This window comes from Hordeum vulgare, chromosome 2H (assembly GCF_904849725.1).
Source record: "Hordeum vulgare subsp. vulgare chromosome 2H, MorexV3_pseudomolecules_assembly, whole genome shotgun sequence".
In the NCBI taxonomy this organism is placed as follows: Eukaryota; Viridiplantae; Streptophyta; class Magnoliopsida; order Poales; family Poaceae; genus Hordeum; species Hordeum vulgare.
The window spans coordinates 26,977,682-27,003,467 of NC_058519.1; the positions used below are offsets into that span (position 1 = coordinate 26,977,682).

Genomic DNA, 25,786 nt, shown 5'->3' on the forward strand with positions numbered 1-25,786 from the left:
ATATTTTGAATAATGGGGCAGTTAGCTGGTGCAGTTGCAAGCAAAGTGTCGTGGCGACATCTACATGTGAAGAGGAGTACATAGTTGCTTCAGAAGCAGCACGTGAAGGAGTCTGGATGAAGGAGTTCATCACCGACCTATGAGTGATTCCTAATGCGTCGGGTTCAATGACTCTGTTTTTTGACAACACTAGTGCTATTGCCATTGTCAAGGAGCCCAGGTTTCACAAGAATACCAAGCACACCAAGCGTTGCTTCAACTCCATTCGTGGATATATCCAGGATAGAGATATAGATATTTGTAAAGTACATACGGATCTGAATGTCGTAGACCCGTTGACTAAACCTCTTCCACGAGCGAAACTTGATCAGCACCAGAACTCTATGGGTGTTTGATTCATCACAATGTAACTAGTTTATTGACTCTAGTGCAAGTGGGAGACTATTGGAAATATGCCCTAGAGGCAATAATAAAGTGGTTATTATTATATTTCCTAGTTCATGATAATTGTCTATTATTCATGCTATAATTGTATTAATCGGAAACCGTAATACATGTGTGAGTATATAGATCACAATGTGTCCCTAGTGAGCCTCTAGTTGGCTAGCTCATTGATCAATAGATGATCATGGTTTCCTAATCATGGACATTGGATGTCATTGATAACGGGATCACATCATTGGGGAATGATGTGATGGACAAGACACAATCCTAAACATAGCACTAGATCGTATTGTTTGTCTGCTAAAGCTTTTCTAATGTCAAGTATCATTTCTTTAGACAATGAGATTTTGCAACTCCCGGATACCGTAGGAGTGCTTTGGGTATATCAAACGTGACAACGTAACTGGGTGATTATAAAGATGCACTACAGGTATCTCCGAAAGTGTCTCTTGGGTTGGTACAAATCGAGACTGGGATTTGTCACGCCGTGTGACAGAGAGGTATCTCTGGGCCCACACGGTAATCCATCGTCATAATGAGCTCAATGTTACTAAGTTGTTAGCCACGGGATGATGTGTTACAGAACGAGTAAAGAAACTTGCCGGCAACGAGATTGAACAAGGTATGGGGATACCGACGATTGAATCTCGGGCAAGTATCATACCGGTAGACAAAGGGAATTGCATACGGGATTGATTGAATCCCCGACATCGTGGTTCATCCGATGAGATCATGGTGCAGCATGTGAGAAACAACATGCATATCCAGACCCCGCTGTTGGTTATTGACCGGAGAGGTGTCCCGGTCATGTCTGCATGGTTCCTGAACCCGTAGGGTTTACACACTTAAGGTTTCGATGACGATATGGTTGTAATGGGAATAGTATGTGGTTACCGAAGGTTGTTCGGAGTCCCGGATGAGATCCCGGACGTCATGGGGAGTTTCTGAATGGTCCGGAGGCAAATATTCATCTATAGAAAGTGGAGTTTTGATCGCCGGAAGTGTTCTGGGATTCGTCGGTAATGTACGTACCGGGACCACCGGAAGGGTTCCGGGGGTCCACCGGGAGGAGCCACCAGCCCAAAGAGGCTACATGGGCCAAAAGTGGATGGGAACCAGCCCCTAGCTGGGTTGATGCGCCACCCACCTAAGGCCCACAGCTTACAAGGGCAAGAGGGGCCAACCCTAGGGCGCGGAGGGGCTTGCCTTGGGTTGCAAGCCAGCCTAGGGCGCCACCTCCTCCTCCTTCTTGGTCGCCGCACCTCCTAGGGTTTCTCTAGAGGTGTTCGTCCCTCCTCCTCCTCCCTCCTATATATAGTGGGTGGTTTTGGGGCTGCAACAGACAAGTTCTTCCACCTCCAAGGCGCAACCCTACTCCTCCTCGTCCTTGTCCTCCATAGAGCTTGGCGAAGCCCTGCCGGAGTACCACGCAGCTCCACCGTCAGCACGACGCCGTGCTGTTGGAGCTCATCTTCGACCTCTCATCTCTCCTTGCTGGATCAAGGCATAAGAGATGTCACCGGGCTACACTTGTGTTCAACGCGGAGGCTCCGTTGTTCGGCGCTTAGATTGAAATCCATCGCGATTTGAATCGCTACGAGTACGACTCCATCAACCGCGTTCTAGCAACGCTTCCGCTTAGCGATCTTCAAAGGTATGAAGATGCTCTATTCCTTTGCTCGTTGCTGGATTCTCCTAGATAGATCCTTGTGAAGCGTAGGAATTTTTTTGAAATTACTACGTTCTCCAACAAGCACAGTGGCGCAAACTGGTGGTAATGGTCATGAGTGTTGCCGGTGCTCGAACGCCTCCCGCCGGACAAACAGCGTGTTTTCTATTTCTCCCGAGCTCGAACTCAAGCTCGGCGTAGATTACAATGGCTTGGGGCGGCTTTATGCACGCGCGCGCCCGCACGCGCCACGCCACGCCCACCCCCGCTCGTCACGATCCGCGCCCACACAGCCCACGCGCCCGCCACGCGCGTACACGGACGACGCGGCGAACTAACGGCACCTCGCGACTTGGTCCTGCCCTACCGACGCTCCCGCTGTGCCAACAAACGCACACACGCAAACCTACATCCGACGCGCACACGCGCACCCTTACACCCGAGGCGCACACAAGCGCATTGGTCCTGCCCCGGCTCGCACCCGACGCTCCCAGCGTGACGCGAGACGCTCGCGTCACGGCACTACCGCGGCTTATTCCCTTCATCCGTGATGTAAGCATGGATTATGATTGAGTTGCCGATCAATGTGCTCAGTTTGCTTGCACATTGGATATTTGAGAATTTGGCTTGATAAGAGCCCTCACTTTCTAGTTTTCAGCCTGGTGGTGCTGATTGTAACGGGGCCGTTGTTAAGTAATGAAATCCCCAGAGTTCGATCCAAAATAAACAACATCATGGTACTAGATTTACACCTTTTCCCTACATATAATTATGAAATTTCACTAGAAATAATTAAAAAAATTAAACTACGAGCAAGATCAATGTAAGGACTTCGATGTACAGTAATGATGACCTCCCTTAAAAGAATTTTGTTTTGATTGTCAGCATTAAGCAGAGAGGGCTCGTGATGCACAAGGGGTGTGTTTGGTTGCCTGGGTGCATCCAGGGTGTATTGCATGAAGGAGCGTGGGTGGTCCTGTCCTGGTTGAGCTGATGCAAAATAAAAATGAGATGTGTGTTTGGTTGGGTGCATGGTACGAGTTGGGTTCAGCTCAGATTTTGTTTGGTATGTTGCATCTTGGGTTGTATGAGAGATGCAACATACAACAGATGTTGTTTGGTCGGTTGTATGATGTCAAACAGATCCATCATGTCCATCAAATTCTAAATGGTAACATATTACCTTAAAATACGGGTAGAAGCGCCTACTATGTAGGATTTTTGGATGAACTTCATTGGATGGGGGCTTGATCATCTCATCACGCAACTCTCCAATTGCATATAAGACTGCCTTAAAGTATCGACTGATTATTTCAATTGACCTCCTAAATATGGGTTTCATTGCCCTAAACCTATGGTTGTGCCCAACTACAAGAAGGTACATTGCAAGCTGCTCCTCAATGGAGGTATGAATGCTGTCTTCCAGCAACTTTCGGTCACGGAACAAGGCACACAAGTTATAAAATGGAGCCCTATTCATCCTTAGTAGATCATGGCAATTTATATCATTGGTATCATAGATAAAACGTAGATTGGACAACCTAGCTATGTCACTCTCAAGAATAACATAACGGAGTGGAGCACGATAATTGCTAATTCTAGCCCTTGTAGTTATAGTGGCCATATATGCACACAAAACAGCAACCAAACCAGCAGCTTGCACTATCAGCGTATCTCGAGTCTTGCTGTTGTCATCCATATATATAAATTTGGCACATATTTAATAATGATAAATTAACACTGATAATATTTACATCAAAACAAAATAAAATATGTGCAAAAATTGTAAACAGGGGTCAACATTTAGCACAGGTTCAGATGCATAGTAAGAAAGACCTACACGAACCTTTAGAACCATAAATTTAGCACATGTTCAGATCTTAGCATGTGAAATGGAGGGTAGGTCAACATTTAACACAGGTTTAGATCAACATTTAGAACCATAAATTTAGAAAGCATGTGCAGGAGCATCTCCCATGACCATGGCCACGAAGGACCTACACTGAAAATTGTAAACAGGGAGCAGCTCCCATGGCCACGATGGCCATGGCCAGGAGCTCCGCTCCGACCAAAGCGTCCGCAGGCGACGAGCTCGCGAGGGCTGGCAGCTGCTCCCGTGCAGGCGGAGGTGCGCTTGTGGCGGTGGCGTACTTGCCTGGGTCTATCAGATCCGAGAGGGATGGAGGGAGGAGGAGAACCAACCTGTGGGGGAGGAGAGTGGCGAGCCGGGGTGGGGACGAGAGCGGCGCGTCGGGGTGGGGGACAAGAGCGGCGCGTCGGGGTGGGGGACGAGAGCAGCGCGTCAGGAACGAGAGCGGCGCGTCGGGGTGGAAACCCTACCCTCTTTCTCGCACGTGGGTGTCGCTGCACGCGCCGACGCAGGCTCGCGGAAACGGCCGAAACATGCATTTCCGCTCAGCCTGGCCCGGAGGCCTTTTTTGCATCTATCGGGCCAGGTCCAACTAGACATGCAGCATACCAAACAATCAATATATTGCATGGTGGGTGCAAGCCAGATGCAATACAACAAACCAAACAAGCTCAAGGTGCACGCCCTCAGTCGAGTTACCCATGCATTTATTTCTTAGTGCCACATTCAATTATTTATTACTGCCACATTCAATTTGGAAGCAAGGAGCTCCCATATACATTTGATATGATGTCATTTTCTGCAATCAAATTATAGACAGAAAATGTACCTATTTTGTTTTCAATTGCAGAGATGACAAGAGAAATAATTTGACAACAAAAGCAGTGGGACACATTTTCGAGAGCAACGCTCGAAAATACACCCCCTTTAACAAGAGCACCTCCTCGGAAGAGGGGTCATCTGAGCGGTTCAACAGGCTTCCGAGGGCTCCTCTCCGAAAAGAATAACACCCTGGTAGTGCCATTCTTTTTCGAGAGCATGTACATCTCGGTAAAGGTAGCACTCGAGTAGTGGTATTCTTTTTCGAGAGCATGCACTGCCATGTGGGACACGCGAACCTACCTGTCAGGTTAGATTGTTTTGGTCATATGTGGGTTGCCGAGCGGCGTTCCTAGCTCGCGGTAAATAAAATTGCATGTCACGAAGCCGTTAGATGCAAATGGTCGTGTCTTCTTCTTGGCAACAACATCTCGTTGCCATGTCCTTGTCTTTGCCGTGTGCTACTCCCAGCATATGTCTGTTTACCGAGTGTATGTGCTTTGGCCCTTAGCGAAGGATCAAACACTCGGCATACGCGGAAAATCTAGTAATGACAACAGGTTTTCCCGTCAGCGGCAAGAACATGGTACTGAATTTACACTTTTTTCCCTAAACATAATTATGGAATTTTGCTAGAAAATTGTTTAAAAAATCAAATTACAAACAAGATCAATGTAAGGGGTGCGATGTACAGTAACGATGCCCTCCCTGAAAAAAAATCTAGTTCTAGTTGTGAGCACTTAGCAGAGAGGGCTCGTGATGAACAAGGTGCACGCCCCCAGTCAACAACGCATGCAACGTTACCCATGCATTTATTTCTTACTAGATCATTGATGGCGCGCATTGCTGCGCCCATCTATTTTGACTCTTAGTTGTTAGGGATAAAAAGTAACTTGTATACATATGTTTGTAATACATTTAAATATTGTGCTTGTCTCCTTCAATTTGCAGAATATAGTGGTATATAACTGAAGAGAGAGAAATAATAGGAATATAATGGTATGCAACTCAAGAGAGAAATTTAGTCTGGTTGATCTACAAAAAATTAGTGATCGAGAGTGTGATCTCTTTTTACTCCTAAAAAGACTCCCACAAAGGCTCCCATCACAATAACTAAAAAATAAATATATTAAGAAAAGACATCAGGAATATACGAGAGAAAAATAGGAAGTACAAATATTTTTAAACTTTTGGACAATATTATTATTTAAAAAATCCCAATGCGTTCTGAATAGTAATACTACAGTTATACAGTCTCAATGCGTTCTACACAGTAATACTACAATTATATACATTGTGATCCAAGGGATAAATATTGTTGCAACATCAGGAATATACGAGAGCAAAATAGGCAGTACAAATATTTTTGAACTTTTGGACAATATTATTATTTAAAAAATCCCAATGCGTTCTGAACAGTAATACTACAGTTATACAGTCCCAATGCGTTCTACACAGTAATACTACAATTATATGCATTGTGATCCAAGAAATAAATATTGTTGCATCGCGTCATGGTAGATGATTGAATGTGTACTTTCTCAGATGATGTCATAGAGTTCCGTCTGATCAACAATAATAGAAGTTCTATTAAGCTCAGTATCAAAATGCTAGTGGGTTGTTGCGAAACAATTGGTACATCTTAAGCAACTTAAAATTGCTTACATTGAAGTAAAGACAAAATACATGTTAGTGAGGCAAATCAATTGAGGAAATAGCTACGTAAGTACTGTCACAAGGAAGGAAACAATAATGACAACATTACCTACAAAACATTTTTGCTAGTATCTGTAAGAGAGCACCATCTATCAAATCAAAATCATAAATCGAGCTTGGCTTCCAGAACTGTCCTTACTATATCTTTGAAGCTGTGAAAATAAAATCTAGATCATGTGTAGCAAATGAGAATTGCATGAATTCGTTAAAGCTCAGCGCATGTGCATGTATGTAGATGTTCCTCTAATAATTATGATACCTTCCACACGCCAACGTTGGAGTAAAATTAGCCACTTGCTTTAAGACACGGCAAAATATTAAAATAAATTACTGCTATTATAATCATGTGATTTAACTTTTTTCAAAATAAGTTTATCCCATTTTGTAGCTCAGAGATACCTAAAGTAATGTGTGACAAAGATTGCAAACCAGACACTTGATGGTGCGTGAATGTTTAAGAATCTTTTGTTAAATATTGGAGTCTAATTTTTAAGGTCCCCTCTTTCCAGAACCTATGTGGCCTTGAACTAAGCACCAAACCAAAATGTGCAAGCCAAAACTAAGCTCAAGAATAACTAATGGGGTGGCATTCATGACAATTGATAGATATCAACATGCTTACACCATTCAATCAGTAAGCATTAGCCTTTATGTACACAAGGAGGCTATATGTATTAAATAGAGGATTTGCCCATCATTTGTAATTATCATTTAAAAGCATGAGAAACCAGTCGGCCTGCTCACAATCCAAAAAAATAGAAGTGCCTTAATCAACTATTTTACCATACCTTATATGATTCCAGATATTCTCACAAACCAGAAAAAAAAAAGCAAGCTCAAACAGAATTGAAATAAGGTAGGAAAACCTCACATTCATGTGTATCATTAAGTAATAGTTATGTACCAGGGGTTGTGGTCATGTGGTAGGTGGCGCAAGTAGATGCACTAACGGTGGCGGTCTCTTTGTGCTCTGGCTCACAGCCTCTTTTGGTGCCTTCCTCAGTTGAACGGATCTTATATTACTATATGACTCGATTTAGCATATGAGCATACTTGTATTGATTCTTTTATCAGAAATTCATGTAGTAATTAGTACTCTTAACATGTAGAAAACAACCAAGAAACATGTTACGGTATTGTCTCATTGGTAAGGAAAATACGTTACGAAGTCTATTTAAAATGATCTAATAATATATTTCACAGCTGGAACAGTGAACAGTGGTCTAGTAGTGAAACCCAAGCTACATATAATGGATAGGGATTGAACAATCACAACTGAAACCAGGGGGGTAAATGAGAAAGGATGTCTCACCTTTGTTTGAACGACGGCCATTCCGGAATGCATGTGGGCTTGAGATTCAGTTTTGTACTACAATTTACTGTCGATGGGAAAACTAAAATAAAGAAGTTAGTAATTAAATAGATACTTATTCTAGGCCTATACTACAAATGTGTTGGTGGGGTTGTTCAAGAAGATAGAACTAAAGAGCACAAAAGAAAAACATTTTTGAGCATCTTGGACGGATCTGTTTCGGTTTGCGCCTGGTGAACATGTTTGTAAGCAATAACAAAGGTACTGAAAATGACTTCTCATAAGTGATGACATGCATGTCAATAAAGCGATGAGCCCAATTTCTATATGATGATGTTCAAACAAGACTTGCGAAGCTATAGCAGCCTCATTTTCTTCAAGAACACCACAGGTGGTACACTTGCAGACAAGACTACGTCAATTCGTTAATTAATTGGTTTTTTTCAATTGCTAGCTAGACATTATACCACAGATCCCCTGAGATTAATCCTCAGCCATTGAATGAATCTGCACGATGTGAAACCATTTCAGAAGAGGGGTGAATGTTTGAACGAGGAAGGATGCTAACCTTTGTTTTCCAGAATGTGTGTGTGCGGGCTAAAGTAGTGGCAGAACTATTGCAAGCGCAAATCAAATGTTGGAGTTATCATAGTGAAATATTTTTTGCATTTGTTCGTAGATTCAGTTTGTACAAACTTTCAATCAAGAAATTAAAATCTAACTGCATGGAGCCTTGCAGACACGTCTGAACATGCTGTCTGGCCGCCTGGAGAAGAGATAGGGACGAGAGTGTGGATTGCTACGTGCGACCTGGAGGTTGTATCGCGCGCCCGTGCTTGCTCGCCATTGCCGTCACTCGACGCTGGTGTGCCCAGTCTGAGACCAGCCGTCGTGGTACGTTACGGGTATGTACGTTGCTGTCTCTCAGCCGAGCCGCCGAGACCGAATCCCCTTTGAAGCTAGCGCCGCTCGCCCGCTGCCCCGCTGCTAGTCCACGTCATGGAAGACGAAGAGACGATGGGAAGAAGAGGGAGAGGCAGCACCGTAGAGGCAAAGCGCACGTCGTGGAGCAGGGGCGCGCCGAGGCGGCTGTTGACGAGGTACTGGCACATGTCGATCCACGGGTACCAGTGTTTGCTGCTCCTGGACGGAGGGGAAGCGCGGCTAGGCGATCAGGAGCTTCTTGACCTGCTGCTCCTGTACGGAGGGAAGCGCGGCTGGGCGCCGTCCTCGTGGCCGGGCGCGGGGGAGGCGATGACTAGGTACTGGTGCGTCGGCCAAACGGGCGCCGCGCGGTGGCAGTAGACGATGAGTAGCCACGGGGTGGCCAACAGCACGACGAGCAGGACGAGGCGCGGCCATAGTTTTAAATTTCAGTATAGAAAAAAATTCAGCACCAACCGAAATCACTGAAATTCAGTAATTTCAGTTTGCATTTCGGCCAAAGGGCCGAAATATTCATTTGAATTTAATTAAAAATTTGAAATTTTTGAAAAATATTTAAAAAATATTTGATTTCGAGTGTACTATTGAAATTGCTGAAATATTTTGACCGAAACGTAATATTTCAGTGTCTACTGAAATTAATGAAATTCAGTGAATTTCATTGAAATACCACTGAAAATGAAAACCATGGGCGCAGCAGCCAGATCTCCACAGGGCATCCAGGCTCGGCTCCTTCCGCCGGTGTTTGTTTAAGAAGTTACTGTCATTTTACAACTGGATTAAAAATACTATCCTATGAGTGTATTCGATTGGAGACAAGTATAATACAAATGTAGAATATTACAAGGGTAGTATAAAAACTACATTCCAAACGGAGCCTAAGGGATAGTGAGTTGTATAATTACAAAGGTTATCAAAAATTGGTACTCAGTTATCATCTGAAATTTTCAAACACAATTTATGCTCGGAATAAAAATTTCTAAGATGCTTGAGATCTGAAGTTTGAAGATAGGCGTGATTCACGGCCCTATCTCTCTTGAACCAGTAGTAATCATCTTCAGCTCTCCATTTCATGGTTCATCCCATAGGATTCCACAGCTTGCCGTTCAGATGGCAAACTCATTTTGCAACTGACAACATGCAGCTAATCAGTAATTGCGGCCTCCCACGCAAAATCTTATCCTGGCATGAGCTCGTGTTGCACGAGGTGTACAGTATGAGTTACCCGTACGAGGGTGAGCCAGCGCCATCAGTTCTCCCCTTGTACGTATCCTAGCGTGTTCATATTCTTAATTTCAAGATTTTTTAGGAAACATACAATAATAATCCGATCCATCCAACAGTTAATTCTTCAAAATTCATACGGGTATATTTTCACAAAGACTTAGAAGCATTAATGTTTAACTACATACATTAGATCTTACTGTCATCATATCTAAAAAGAGTGATTCCCTTGCTCGTGATGCACAACGGTGAGTCAGCACCAACAGTTCTCCCCTTGTACGTATCCTAGCGTGTTCATGGTACACATGGCTGATCCTCACAAGCACAAAACACGTGGGATGTTTCGGTCCATCTAAGCCTAGACACGCTTGCATTGGCCTTGGCTATCTATAAATAACACTCCCAACCTTCCTGTTATCACACACAGCAATACTAGCATCTCATAAGCCTACATCATCTCTTGAGCCAGAGCCCCGCCCAACTCACCAGTCACCATGGCCAATTTCCAGAAAACTCCCTCCGCCGCGTTTGTAGAGATCACTGAGCTCAACTTCAGCAACCTGTACCTTTTCCACACGCCCCTCGGTTCAAACCAAAATCAGTCAGTTATAATAGACTCCAATGCCACTACTGGTTTGGGTTCGACTGTTGTTAACAACTGGTCGATATGTGATGGCCCTAGCCCTGGCGCCACTGTCGTTGCGCGTGCGCAAGGCCTGCATATCTATGCTGGTAACTGGGAGAATACTTTCAGCATAACCTTTGAGATTGAAAGGTGCGTACACACACAAACACATGGTTATATATACATTAGTTGTCGCAAAATTAGAAAACACGGTTATATATCTTTGTCAAGTGACACATTTTCATATACATTATAGTTAGATTACATCTGATTCTATTATTAGGAAGTACCCTATTACAGTCTATTTGGGTGCATGATACATGTACTAACAATATATGAACATTGTACAGGTTTAAGGGGTCAACGCTTCAAGTGATGGGGATATCTGTTGAAGAAGGCGAGTGGGCTATTGTTGGTGGGACGGGACAGTTTGCAATGGCAAACGGTGTCATCCACAAAAAGTTCCATGAACAAAGGAGCGACGGTAACATCATAGAACTCACTATCCATGGGTTTTGCCCCGTGTTGAAATCAGAGGTTTGCTGAATACCGCACGTATTTATTTCAAGATATAGCTATCAATTTTTGCCCACATTAATTGATCCTTTTATTTAAACAAAACATCATATAATCATTATATCATGTAGAGCCTTCTAACAAAGCTTGGACCATGGGGTGGAAATGGAGGGGGTGATAAAGACATTTTAGAGGCAGTACCAAGGCGACTAGAGAGCATCACTGTTAGCAGCGGCTCAATTATTGATTCAATCAAATTTTCTTATGTTGACCAGACTGGACAGAAGCACAATGCTGGACCATGGGGAGGTTCGGGAGGAAATCAAAACACGGTCAGTGGACCCCGAAGAAATATTTATGGAATTTCGCACTTGCATATATAAGCCACTAATCGTACTTCTCTTTTTCGTTCCAATGCAGTTTGTGCTCGGCGCTTCTGAGTTTGTGAAGGAAGTTTCTGGAACATTCGGCATTTATGACAAAGACCGACACAACATAATAACTTCCTTGAAATTTATCACGAATGTGAAGACGTACGGGCCTTTCGGAGAAGCGAAGGGAACCCCTTTCACCATAGCCGTGCAGAAGAATAGTAGCATCGTTGGGTTCTTTGCGCGCAGTGGGATATATCTTGATGCGCTTGGTGTCTACGTGCGCCCACTCTAACCAATAGAGGCTAGTGTTCTTATTTTCAGTGTTTGTTTCCAATTCGAATAACAAGATGGGATCGAGTAGTCTGTTCTACTCCAGAAGATCCTATGTAGTCGCCCTGTGGGCCTGTAGTGTCTTTGTTGTGATGAATAAAAGGATCCGTTTTTTTATATATGTGCGATGTGTTTCATGTAATAATAATATAACGGGCATTTGTTCAAAACTAAAAGACCAAGCCCCAAGCAGGATAAAACAAGAACACGACAACAGTAATAGAAACAAAGCAGGAAACAAAAGAAAAGCTATACCTGAAACCCATGGCCCTACCATAGTTATGTGAAAGATTGAACCCAATATGAAGGGTAGCAAAGTATTTCCTTTTGCTCTACGCACCAGCCCGTGAAGTTCTGTTTTGAATCAGCACATGCAGCACATAAAGTGAGATTATATTGATGGACACTCCCTCACACTGATATGTTGGTGTATGTTGGTGGACATTCCCTCACACTAATATTTTGATCTTCGGTGATGATCGCTCCTCTTTTCATTCCCGTGTGCATTATTAAAATCTCTAGCACGCGGGAATGAAGGAGGGGATTCTTCCTCTGATATTTTTACCGTCGGTGCTGGTCGCTTCCTCTTCTTCTCTTGCTCATGATACCTAGATATATATATCGTGAGAAGATGAAGAAGAAGAGGGCAACGACCCCACGAGAACACTCGTGATTCTTCCTCCGACATTTCAACCGTTGGTGCTGGTCGCTTCCTTTCCCTCTCTCGTGCATTATAACAAGGTATATATCGCGAGAAGAGGAAGACGAAGCGACCCCCACAACAACAGTCGGGATTCTCCCTCTGATTTTTTGATCGTAAGTACTGGCCGTTTCCTCTCCCTTTCTCATGCATTATACCAAGTAATATATCGGGAGAAGAATAATAGGAAATGACTCCCACGATAATAATTGGGATTCGTCTATCAAAAACATACTAAAAGTCGCACGAGGAATTCCGACGGACTGAAAGTTAAACCAAATCATAAGTAATTTAACATTACATTTATGGAGCAATGACATAAAAAATGGGCTTTGTTTTGCCGGAATGCCATCTAATTCCTCTTCCGACAAATGGGCACTTGATATTTCCTATTTATAATAAAAGTCATGATGAAATCCACAAAAAATCACTCTCTGTGCTTGTGGGCCTATTGGGCCTACTGCGGGCCTGCATCCTGGCCCTAGTAATGGGTTTCTAGTCGTATGCAGGTCGTGGTGGCCATGTAGGTGGCACTTTTTTTTAAAAAAATCCTGTTTTTTGCTTTCTTTTTTGTTTCTAGTTACTTATTTATTTTCTTTTACGATAATTCTTTTTGCTATTAAAGTTTGTAACAAAATTCTAATTACTTATTTATTTTCTTTTATGATAATTCTTTTTGCTTTTAATGTTTTGAACAAAATTCTAATTACTTATTTATTTTCTTTTATGATAATTCTTTTTGCTATTAAAGTTTGTAGCAAAATTCTATATAATTTTAGTTTCAATAATACTAGAGGCAAAAACTGGATGCACTTCGTGTACAAAACGGACAATCTCTTTCGAAGTATCAGGGTTTCATACGGAAACTCATCTGTTATAAAGGGATTTCATTTTTTTGAACTTATTTGAACTCCATAGTTTTTCTGTGTTCAAAATGCACCATTCAAAGCCACATCATCAATTGACAACCATTTCTGACTTCATTTGTTATTTTTCATGCATTTACTGATTATTTTGAGTTATAAGACCATGAAATTAAAAAACATTTGAAATGAACTCTGAAAAGGTTCCAAGTTGGCATTGGTATCCATTACATCTAGGGCACAACATTACATTTGTTCAAGTTCACAACAATGCACAAATGATAGAATTACATCTAGGACACAACACACTAGCAGAAACATAATACAAATGATAGAAACACAACACACAAATGATAGAATTTCATTTGTTCGTGGCATAAACCGGGGCTAAAGCCCCCCCTTCTAAACCGGTTCAAGGCATGAACCGGTACCAATGGATGTGGGCCAGGAGCGCGGCCCATTGGTCCCGGTTCGTGCCTAGAACCGGGACAAATGGGTCCACACGAACCGGGACCAATGCCCATGAGGCCCCGTGTGACAGCCCGATGTCGACGTTCCAGAAGATTCCCCTTTTCTTTCCGTTTTCGACGTGTGTCTATTTTTATTTGTCGCGTCATCATCACATCATGCGCATCATCAGCATTGCATCGGCATCTCCGTTGCCGTCAGTTTTCAAAAGTTGCATCCGTTGTTAGTTGCCGGTTCTCGTCGTTGTTCGTTCCGAGCCTGACCACACACGCACGCGCCCGCGGCACCGTCGAAACCCTGTCTTAAAAGTGTGCATAAAACTTTCTCTGGTCGGGTTGAGATTTGACGTGCGGTCTTATTTTAATATAGCCAGGCCGCCTGTCGAATTTCGTCGCGGTCGGAGTCCGTCTGGTACCCGAACGATCGACCGTAGCGGCACCGTATTCGGTCTACCGTCGGACGTCTGTCGGTGTTTTAAAATCGTTGCCGCGCCGCCCGTTTTCCCTCTCATCCCTGCTGAGCCCCTCTACACAGTGCACCGACCATACGCGTAGCCTAGTCCGGAGACCTCCCGAAACCCGAACCGGGTGCTCGTGACCGTTAGGTCCAGATCAACCCGGTTTTACTTTAAATCGTCTTCGGTTTGTCCATTGGACTCCCTACCCTAATTATCTAGATCACCCGATCTAAATCGAAAGGTCCAGATACCTCTATACCTAACCCACTAGCTTTATAGGCTACCCTAGCTCAAATAGACAGAGACCCTAGAAATTCTCCCCTGTCCTATCAGCGCCGCCGCCGCAAACCACCTGGTCTCCTTCCTTGTTTACCCCACCTTCCAGTCAGATGCTCACCTAGCTTTCCCCGCCAGGCAGACTACAGCGAGCGAGCCCCTGCATCCCCCAGCTCCCTGCCTCGGGTTCCCCTCTTCCCCAGTGCCGCTCTAGCCCAGCTCAGGAGAGTCCCGTCCCGCTGCGCCGTTGTGGGCCAGGTGGCCAGCTCTCAGGTGTCGCTCCCTCGTTGATCTCCTCGGGAGGCCGCCTTCCCGCTCGATCTGGTCGGACTTTGACCGAGCGCCGCCCCATTCCGCGATCTGGGGATCCAGATAGGGTCCCGCGTCCCGCCGCCGCCCTGACACCGCGACCCATGCTGCCTCGATCGAGTCCCGCCGCCAGTTCCTCCTCGCCTGGAACCGACGCGAGTGCAGCACTCGCCTTCCCGCCGCGTGGGCCGTCCCAGCGCGCCTGGGCCGAGCGCCCTAGGCCCAGCATCCGCGCCGCAGGAGCCCCGCCGCCATGCCCCGTTGACCCGAGCCTCAGCTCCTCCCGCCTGGGCCTCGGCTCCTCCAGCGCCCGCCAATGGGCCCCGCAGCCGGCCCAGTCGTCCCGCTCGCCAGCGCCGGCCCAGGCCAGCTCGGCCCACCCCCGCGTCAGCGCCGCTTCGGCCACTCCGCCCCAAGCCGGACCGCTTCCCCGAGCCCATCACCAGGCCGACTTGAGCTAGGCCCAATGTGAGCGCCCCTCTGCCCCTCTATCCAGCGCATGTGCACGTTTTAGTATCTTGCGCTTATCAGTTTTGGCCCGATTAGAATTTAGGGATTTTCTGCGACTTAATAATTTCAGGAAATTAGGATATTTTCGTATGCCCGTAGATTTGAAACCGTGTATCGGATCGCGACGTATTGAATATGTATCTCGTGTAGTTTTTCATGTAGATTACGTATTTGAAACTTGCATAATTGTTTGGCGTCGATTGGCGTGCCGGATGCCTAGAGTAACGTGCTGTTTTAATAGGATGCGCCCCGTATTTCATTTTCGCGCAAGTCCGGATTGTTCGTATGGCGTATTAGAAATGTCTATGTTTTTAGGACCATTATTCCAGGTATTTTAGAGTAGCCGTTGGTATTTTTGCGTGTAGGGAATTGCCTCTAGTTTATTTTCCCGTATATAGGTTATTTTCCCGCATTAATATGTGGCTTTATTTTGTGGTGCAAACCCCACATATTTTATATGTTTCCGGGGTAGAAAAATTCCATGGATTTTTCTGTGCAATTAGTTTTAGCTTTCGAGTAAGTTAGTTCGCGAAATATTTTGCTATATTGCCCCTTTGATTAATTCGTAGGATTTATTCCGTGCCTCGTTTGAATTAGTTGTCAACTAGAGAGTTGATTTTGGATGTTTTGTTTAGCCCCTGGTATTTTTAGTTGCAATAGAAATGCATGTTAGGGTGTGTTTTGCTTGCTCTCAAGTTGCTAGAAATAGTGCTGTTTTGGACGTGCTGAAATATTTCTAAGTCTGGAATCTGTTATATTTTGTTGCTGTCTTGTCTTGCTAGCATCTTGTGATCTGTAGCTCTTTTGAGGTTGGTCCAATGGAGTTAGTTGTACCCCTTGTGTCTCCCTAGCATGCTGTTAATTTTCATGCCATTTGGAGACCTGTAGCTTAGGGTTGTGCTGCTGTCAATATGCCTTCAGGCCGAAAACTGCACTTTCATGAGGTGTTATTTTCACTAAGTCTGAAATAGTGCGTGAGATGCCATTTTGTGTCTTCTTTTCCTAGAGCTCCTTGTTGCCATGCTAGTTGTTGTTAGTTTTTTATAGTAGAGCTTCTTGCCCTCTTTCGTGTCATGCCTTGCTTGAGTTTAACGGAGTTGTGTAGCTCGTAGTTGTGGGGCGTAGAAAGTGCTATGTGGCTGATTTTGACAGATTGTAGTCAATTCTTGTTTTGCTCGTAGTTTTTAATCCGTAGCTCCGATTTGATCGTGTCCTACATGAAACTTGCTTAGAATCTTGTGTAGTTTCATTTTCTCTTGCTGGTTGTTTGTTTTGAAGTGCTCGTAGCCGTCGTTGCACACATATTGCTTTCATGCCATCATATCTTGCGGTGCTTGTATCTTTTGAACCGTAGCTCTGTTGGAGATGTTCTTTATGTGTAGCTTGCTCGAAATGACGCGTAGAATCACGTGAACCTATTTGTTTTGCTGTTTAACAACTAATTAAATGCATTAGTTCAGATCTGGACATAATTGTAAATTAAGATGAGAGGTCGTCTCGGAGGTGCTATATGTCATTTCCGACCTCATTTAAAATGCTAGATAGGTAGATTAATTACGCTTCACCTCTTGCCATGTTTAATCACAGTTAATATTGCCGTGTATTTAATCGGGATAGAACTAAATAATAAACGTGGAGTTTCGTCAATATGCAACTCGTTGCATATTGAACATCAATTAATGTGTAGTGTTTGATTGTGTGAATTGTCATGCCGTGACTTGCATATATTGAGCTACTCATGCATCATATGTGTTGTGCATCGTGTGGTGAATTTCGTGTGTTGATTTTTGTTTCCGGTTTGCTTCGTCTCGATAGAGTTCCGCAGCGTGTCGGATTGTGAGGACCCGTTCGACTACGTCGGTTCGTCTGCTTCACGGAGGCATTCTTCTTCCAAGCGGGATCTCAGGCAAGATGATCATTTCCCCAGATACCATTACTATCATTGCCATGCTAGTTTATCGCTTCTATCGATTATGTCTCGTTGCCTACCACCTGTTAAATGTCAGCCTTTCAACAATGCCATGTTAACCTTCAACCTGTTCAACCTCGCAAACCACTGATTGGCTATGTTACTGCTTGCTTAACCTTGTTATTAGCGTTGCTAGTTGCAGGTGCAGATGCTTCCATGTGAAAACATGGGTTCCTTGTTATATCACCATATTAATGCTATTTAATTTAATGGACCTATATACTTGGTAAAAGGTGGAAGGCTCGGCCTTTCTAGTCTGGTGTTTTGTTCCACCTTTGCCCCTTAGTTTCGGCTACCGGTGTTATGTTCCATAAATGAGCGTTCCTAACAAGATCGGGGTTGTTATGGGGACCCCCTTGATAATTCGTTTTAGATTAAAGCTGGTCTGGCAAGGCCCAACTTTGGTACTACATTTGTCTAAACACCTAATAAAATTGCATAGGGACTTTACGGACCCCGAGGATAATTTAATCAACCCCCGGGCCAGTGCTCCTCATGAGTGTTGGCCCCACCTGAGCGATGTCCGGCGCCCCTCTGGTCACCCGGAGGTTTAGCGATCCCGACGTCTAGCTCATCCGCCGTGTCCTGAGAACGAGGTACGCGACTCCTATCGGGATCGTCGACACGTCGGACGGCCTTGCTGGATTAGTTTTACCTTTGACGAGATCGCGAGCTTCGTGATTGAGGATTTCTATGCGGCTTGTGGTAATTTGTGATGGACTAGTTGGAGCACCCCTGCGGGGTTAAATCTTTCGGAAAGCCGTGCCCACGGTTATGTGGCAACGTGGAAACTTTGTTTAACACTGGTTCTAGATAACTTGAAGTTAACTTAATTAAAACTTGCCAACTGTGTGCGTAACCGTGACTGTCTCTTTTGTGAGTTCCTTCTCCGATCGAGGACACGGTGGGGTTATGTCTGACGTAGGTAGGTGTCTAGGATCATTCATTTGATCATCCGTAGTGCCCGTCCGCTATGCGTAGATCTTCCCCCTCTTATTTCTTGTACTCGTAAGTTTAGCCACCAAATATATGCTTAGCCGCTGCTGCAACCTCACCACTTAACCTTGCCTCACCCATTAAGATTTGCTAGTCTTGATACCTTTGTAAATGAGATTGCTGAGTCCCCTGTGGCTCACAGATTACTACAACACCAGTTGCAGGTACAGGTAAAGGTTACATGACGCGAGCGCGTTGATTGTTCATTTGGAGTTGCTTCTCTTCTTCTTCTTCTTCATCGATCTAGGGTGGGTTCCAGGCCGGCAGCCTGGGATAGCAAGGATGGACGTCGTTCTTCTTTTTCTCGTTTGTTTTCGTCCGTAGTCGGACCCTGCTCTTACTCTTGATGTTTATGTAATGTACTGATGTGACTCTGATATAGCTTGTGGCGAGTGTAAGCCAACTCTGTATATATATATATATCTCTTCCTTTTCAGTACATGTACTTGTAAAGATATCCATTCTTGCGACACGACGAGATGCGCTTCTATCCCTGACGACGCCCTCGTGCCAAATTGAGGATAGGGTCGCATCTTGGGCGTGACACGCCGGTCGACCCCTGGGCTAATGAACCGGGACTATTGCCCCCATGGGTCCCGGTTCGTGAAGAACCGGGACTAATGGGCTGGCCAGGCCCGAACCAAAGCCCTATTTTCTACTAGTGGTGCTGGAATCGGAGTAGCATATGCATCCCTGAATCTCTGTACTGAGTAATAGTCATGCAAGGATGGGTGCATATTTAACTTGGGTCTAAATGCTAAAAAGAGTATAGCATGCTCACATGGTTTTCCAGTGTGTTGCCACTCTTGGCGAGTGCATTCATGCAAATCAGTGTTGACAACATGCCTCTTGCTAGTCTTTGTATCTCTAACTTCATCACCCCACAATGAAGATTTCTCAACAGCTAGATGTGAAAGCTTTCGACTCCTGTTGGCCACCTGTTGTACCACTGCTGGTAGCTTATCCCCTTGTAAAAGCTCACCAATTCTTCTTCTCAACTCCCACATACGCATGATCATGATCCTGATTTGGTCCACCATGCCATGCACATGCAAATCTTTCAACTCCTTCACCTTGTTGTTGAAACTTTCTGCCAAGTTATTGTTGATATGATCACACTTGATGGCAATATTAAAACCTGACATGTACCATAAAAGAGAATGGTATGTGTTCAACCATGTAGAAAAATCATTCTCAGCACATGCTGCCATTATCTTACCAAGATGATAGAAATAGGTATGTGTGGTGTAGGATCTTGCGGCTGGCCACATGCGTTCAAATTCTTCCCCTCTGAATTTTTTGATCAAATTCATCCACATATGGCCAAAGCACTCCCTCTGCTCAGCATGGGGAAAACAATCTTGACTGAATTTTCTAGCCATTTGCATGCATCTATGTGGATGTCCAAAGGTGATACTGGCCCTATGCATCTTTTCAGCTGCATCATGAACCATGTCCATGATGGCTCTGTCTCTGATTGAAACATTCCAATGGCAACAGGAAACATCCAGTTGTGTCCATCTAGAACATTGCATGCTGTCAACTGACCATTCCACTTTCCAGTCAAAAAAGATGAGTCTATGCTTAAATATGGACGGCATCCCGTTTTAAATCCATCGATGCAAGGCTTTAGATACATAAAAAACTTGCTGAAATAAACCTTGCCATCCTCTTTTACCGGCGCAACAGCACACCATCTACACCGGCGACCTCATGCATCACGCCAGCTGAGGCGTCCTGATCTGATGTAGCCGCGGCCGACCCTACTGCGAGGTCTCCGGCGGGCAAGAACCACGAGCGGGCGTAGTCTTGGGAAGAACCATCTGTCTCGTTCGCCGCATTACCGTAGCCATCCTGATCCTGAGGGAAAACTGAGCGCCACGCCGAAATGTGCTCCTCGAGGAGATCAAGATCGGACCCTTCTGATATCGCTTGCCGGGTAGCCGCGCGAGCTCCACCGTCGTCTTCGCCGTGCTCATCAGGCTCCCTCTTGCGCTTCTTGCCGTAGCCGCTGAACAGAATGCGATACAGCCTCAGCGACGATGATGCCAGATCGGGCGGGGATGTGACCGCGAGTACTCGTGCATGACCCACCCCGTGCTGCCTTTCTCGCCGTCGTTGTTGAAGTTGAGCTGGTACTTCTTCCAGGTGATCTCTATGCCGCTGTCCGGGACGATGAGCTTCTTGTCATCCACGACGACTTTCTGCCCTTCCTAACACCCGCCGCCATCACAGGTCCGCTTGTTCCGGCGACTGCCGCTGTCGTGGATCGTTTGTCCGTGGGCGAAGAAGAAAGCGTCGTCCTCCCGGTCGTGTTTGTTCAAGAGCTCCCATGGGGGCGCTCTCAGCGGATAGTCCTCGAGGATGATGCCTTCCAGCGGAACCCTCTGGGCTTGCAGTCGACGGAGCAGGTAATACTCCACCAGCTCGTCGTCAAGGGGCTCCGGCTTGTAGCCCGGCGTGAGGCCGAGCACATCGGCCGGCTTTACCATGGCGCGCGCGCCTGGCTAGCTAGCTTAGCTAAGATTAATGATGCTAGGGTTTGGATGAATCGGGACTTGAGACGACAGGTGCGGCGCGTGATCGGAAGGCACGTACGTACGCCTGATATTTATTATCCCCGGCCGGCCGGCCGGCCGGCCGGTGAACAGATAGAACAGATTGCCATACGTATTCGAATAATTCGATAGATCAGGTTGGAACTCGGATCAGCAAGGAAACGCTTATGCATGCATGTCAGCGCCACAAGACCATACGAGGGCTGCCCGCTCGTGTGTTGGCTTGCTGTGTTGGGTGTGTGCCACAACTTTAGGTCAGCCAAATTTCGGAAATGCATGCGACGCTTAACGCTGACCCTGCTCGCGTCGTGTCGTGTGTTAGCGAAATAGACGGGACTCAAGCAGCCTGCTGTCCGAAACATTATTTCTTCATTCAATTGCAAAAAATACCAACTTTCTCACCACAGTTGGATTCCATCGCCTAGATCATATTGGTCCTGCTCCTAGCGCTCACGTCCTTGACGAACCCTAAGCATTCATACACCTCCCAGAAAGCAATCAAATTAAACCAATCCTACGCCTCATTGCTAGTCTGATAGAAAGCATGATATCAATAGTCTGATTCCTAGTGTTTCATATTAAATAAAGAAAGAGATGATTGAATATCATATCATGATACCGTATCATATTAAATATTGTGCTATTTTGTGTCATGCATGACAATAAATAACCTATTCAATAATATTAAGATATAATACTATACATTACGGATGTAGTATCATACACTAGTATCATATGCATGATACTAGTACTCTCCATTACAACCAGACGAGACTAATGTGTTGATGAGGTTGCGGGCCAGGTGGACTGACCGGGGCCTGGGGTTGAGCTGGTGAGTCTTCCCACATTGTACTTCAACAGTGGTAGGAGTCGTTGATGGCGGGTGCCTATGCCTACTCATAGCGGAGAGTATCATATAGTAGCATCATATATACATGATACTATGATATGAGACTACCTTCATAGTGTATAGTATCATAAACTATTATCATAGATGATCTCATTTATTGACATGCATGACACACTAGCATAACATTTAGTATGATACGGTATCTACCTATGTTACTGTAACCCTCTCTTTCTTTACTTAGTTATGTGCCACATCAACATGTTTGATAGTCCCAAGATTATGATACTATCTATGATACCCCCACTATGGCCAGCCTATGGGCATAGTTTCCCGTTGAAGGCAGCGATGTGACAATGTTCGCTTTCCTTCCTGTTATGCCCGGGGAAAAACCCTAGATCTGGTCTATCGCAACGGGGCATCGATTTTTAGAGAAGGATTCATCCAATGGGACTCGTGACTCGTGAAGATACTTTGCGATGTATCGGGTGTATTCATTGTTGTGGTGAACAATGGACCGATGGTGTTGTTTCTGTCTGCGCTGGGCAACATGAGCACCTACCACATGCGAGGACTGTCACGCAGGCCATGTTAGTCAACCTCAATGAACCGGAGCGGCATAGGTTCGTCTCCTTTCGGACATATCATTCCTCTTCAATGTGGTGGAGGGTTTCGGATATGCTTGTCGCGGCTTGGATTGACACGACGGTTTTTGGTGTGCACCTTGTTAGCAACGAGGGCCCTCGGGTGCTTTGCTGGGTGTGTTGTGGGTATTTGTCTTCCAACATCTTGTATGTATGGTGGAGCTCTTGGTATAGAGGTAGGCGTTATTTAGGTTTTTACCCGATTTTTCTTGATAAATCAAATAGTCATTTCGTTTTGTTTATTCTTTTAGCGCACTCACTTTTATAAAATGCATTCCTCCTTTGGGGTATTATTGTAATGCCCTTTCAAATCAATGGATTTGGCAGCTATGCTAGCAACATAAAAAAAATATGGAGTGCACCTTGAAAACTAAATTGAGGTAATATGTGTTATGGTTTACGAAAGAAGTTTGTATGGAAAGTTGATATAGTATCAGAAAGAGATAAAGGCACCAGAAGTCAAAGAAATCTCACACGAGATGATCACCTACTTTGGTCGTTGTTTTGCGTGAGACAAGAAAATCTTGTGCTCATATTGAACCATTGAAGTGGAGATTAGACCTAAGGATTTTGTGATGTATGCAATTGGAGGAGTGGTGGTTTGGCATTATTTTGGGATGAGTCCCTGCATGTAACTTTACTGGATTGGTGCGCTCGGTATATATAGATGCACAAGTGGTCGATGCTAGCAATGGCGTCAGCTGGGTAGGTACATTTTGTTTACGGTGAACCTAGAGAGGAAAATCACTACCCCATGAGGGAGCACTTTGAAAGGTTGCGTGTTGTGCCTGATGATCCTTGGTTGGTATGTGGTGATTATAACGAAGTTCTATGGCTACATGAGCATTTCTTGAGGAGCGTTCTGAGAACCAAACGGCCGTGTTCCACGATTCGTTGTCGGTCTGTGAGCTTATCGAACTGAGATCTCAAGGGAATAGTGAGCAAGGGGAATGGAGTAAACTATAAGATTCCGACGATTATACGGATTTAGGCTGTTTTTACGTCAGACCAGGTACTGCAAACGCGGCCCGGTCGTAAATTTTTTGTGGTGGCCTGTAAAGCGACCTCTTGACAACTATATCTACGGGTTCAACCACTGGATGCGGGTCGAAACCCTATCGCTCCGCCGCGCCAAAAGCCCCCCCCCCCCACCTCACCGCCGGCGCCTCAGATCCGCCGCCGCGAGCCTCCATTCCGCCGTCTATCCGCTCCTTTCCACCACCCTTCATGACCAACTCCGACGGTCGTAGGAACGACGACCCCGAGAGGGCTCGTCGCGTCAGATTTGACGCCGCGCGAAAGCGTGCTGCCCGCCGGTACATGCAATGCGGCATGACACCGCCGCCGTCGCTCCTCCGTCGCGAGACAGAGGAGTACGACCGCGCACGCGGCCGCCTCTTGTCCGGAAGCTCCTCTGAGGCGTCGAGCTCGCACTCATCCCTCCCACCGGTGAAGAGGGAGCTCGAAGAGCTCCCGCTGGTGAAGATGGAGCCGAAGGCCGAGGCGGTGCCGGAGCGACGTCCCGGGGGCGTCATCGGACCGGAGGATTTCCTCCCCTCGGCGGAGGCGGATAGCTTTTTGCCCGCGTTGCTGACGCGGAGTGTGCGGGAGGCGGAAGAGGACCAGCAACGCCTCCGGAGGGAAGAGGAGATCGACACCATGCTCTACGAGCAGGGTGTCGCGTCGGTCCTCGCCTTTGGCCACAAGCAGGAGGAGTGGCGCCGCGAAGCGACTGATCAGGAGCGCATCTACGTCGAGCTCTCCTCCGATGAGGACGACGAGGGCGACTACTGAGCGATGGAGAGCATCTACGACTGCACGATCTCGACTCCGGTGAGCTCAATTTTGCGAAGTGCGGTAGGATAGTTAGTTGCTCCGATGAGCAACGGTGAGCTCTAGTAGTATAACTTACCTCTACCCTCGTAGTATGTAAGATCGTCTACTATGTAATGAATTTTGAATGAAGTGTGCTTTCAATTTCGCCCGCGAATGTTTTTTTTTTAAATTAAGATGTTTGATTATACGGGGTCTGTTTTGCAGTGCAACATTTCGCCCCGTAAAATCCATCTTCGACGAACTGTAAAACACTTTTGCAGGTCGCAAAAATACGGGGTCTACTAGAGATGATGCTCCCTAGCACGAGAGGGCTATGGCGACCGCTAACCCTAGTTGACAACTGCCTTCTTCCCCTCTCACGAACACCAATGCATGTTGCGTGTGGCCCTAACGATGATGGGGAGGTCCTATGCGGGGGCGGCCTGTTGGGGAAGTCTTAGAGAGCACATGGTTTTCTTTATCACACATTGTGTCATTTTATGTTGGTTTTGAAGTAGCGAACTACTTCCTCCATTTCATAATGTAGTGCGTATAGATTTTTTTTTAAAGTCAAACCTTCTAAACTTTGACCAAGTTTACATCAAAAACAATTTACGCCTACAAAATCTAACATAGAGAATAAGAGACTACGTCTTATAATGAATCTAATGATATATGTTTGGATTCTAGATGTAAATATATTTTTCAACAAACTTGGTTAAAGTTTGAAAAGTTTGATTTAATTTTTTTTAATATGGATTATATGCACTATATTATGGAATGGAAAGACTATTTGGTTGGGACGTCCTTGCTAATCCGGGCGTGCATGCATTTATGGAACACTAGGAATCAGACTATTAATATCATGCTTTCTATCATTACAACTGTTATGATGATTGACAACTTTACGAGCCGTCCATTCATGTAAATCCGACGATAGAAAAATCAGAGTTATGAGGAGTTACGAAAATAAAATTACAGGTAACGATGGGACCGGTACAGAAAAATTGTGGGACTAGTTAGTTTTTTAAAGGGTAGATCCGTCATTAGTTTGGAAAATTACTCACCCATCCAGTCATCTCCTCTAACGACAGCCACAACGCCGATCCAGTTATCTTTACCTAATCTATACCTAATAATAAAGCGGCTATTGTTTCCGTCGGAAAACCCACCGCGTCATTTTTATATAAAAAAAACCTGTAATTTTTGTTATTCAACATGCGCTTCAATTTCTCATTATGGTGGAATTAACAATGGATGAGTTGATTTTTCAACAAAATAGGATAGGAATAACTACATTAGTTTGTTAGCTTATTACTTTAATAAATCAAAATAATTATAAAAAGATTAAAAGCGTGTGGTATTTTTTTCTCCCGTTGCAACGCACGGGCTATTTTGCTATTAATATTAATAAAGTATCTATTGCTTCTGTGGTACGTCATGGAAATTGCCCCTAAAGTTTGCATAAATTACCCACCATGCCACCGGTAAGTAATAGAAAACGTTTCACAAAGCGAAAAATCTTGAACT

General features: G+C 45.1%; 1 protein-coding gene and 1 pseudogene across 1 annotated transcript; one reads left to right on the forward strand and one right to left on the reverse strand.

Moving 5' to 3' along the window:
• The first annotated feature begins 10,421 nt into the window (after positions 1-10,421).
• On the forward strand, positions 10,422-11,961 carry LOC123429378 (mannose/glucose-specific lectin-like). Its single transcript, XM_045113418.1, has 4 exons — positions 10,422-10,774; positions 10,975-11,161; positions 11,272-11,472; positions 11,561-11,961. The coding sequence occupies exons 1-4, from the start codon at positions 10,494-10,496 to the stop codon at positions 11,804-11,806; spliced, it is 915 nt and encodes a 304-aa protein (XP_044969353.1). The 5' UTR covers positions 10,422-10,493; the 3' UTR covers positions 11,807-11,961.
• An 8,105-nt stretch (positions 11,962-20,066) lies between these two features.
• Positions 20,067-20,884, reverse strand: LOC123425142 (annotated as a pseudogene).
• Between the last annotated feature and the right edge of the window lie 4,902 nt (positions 20,885-25,786).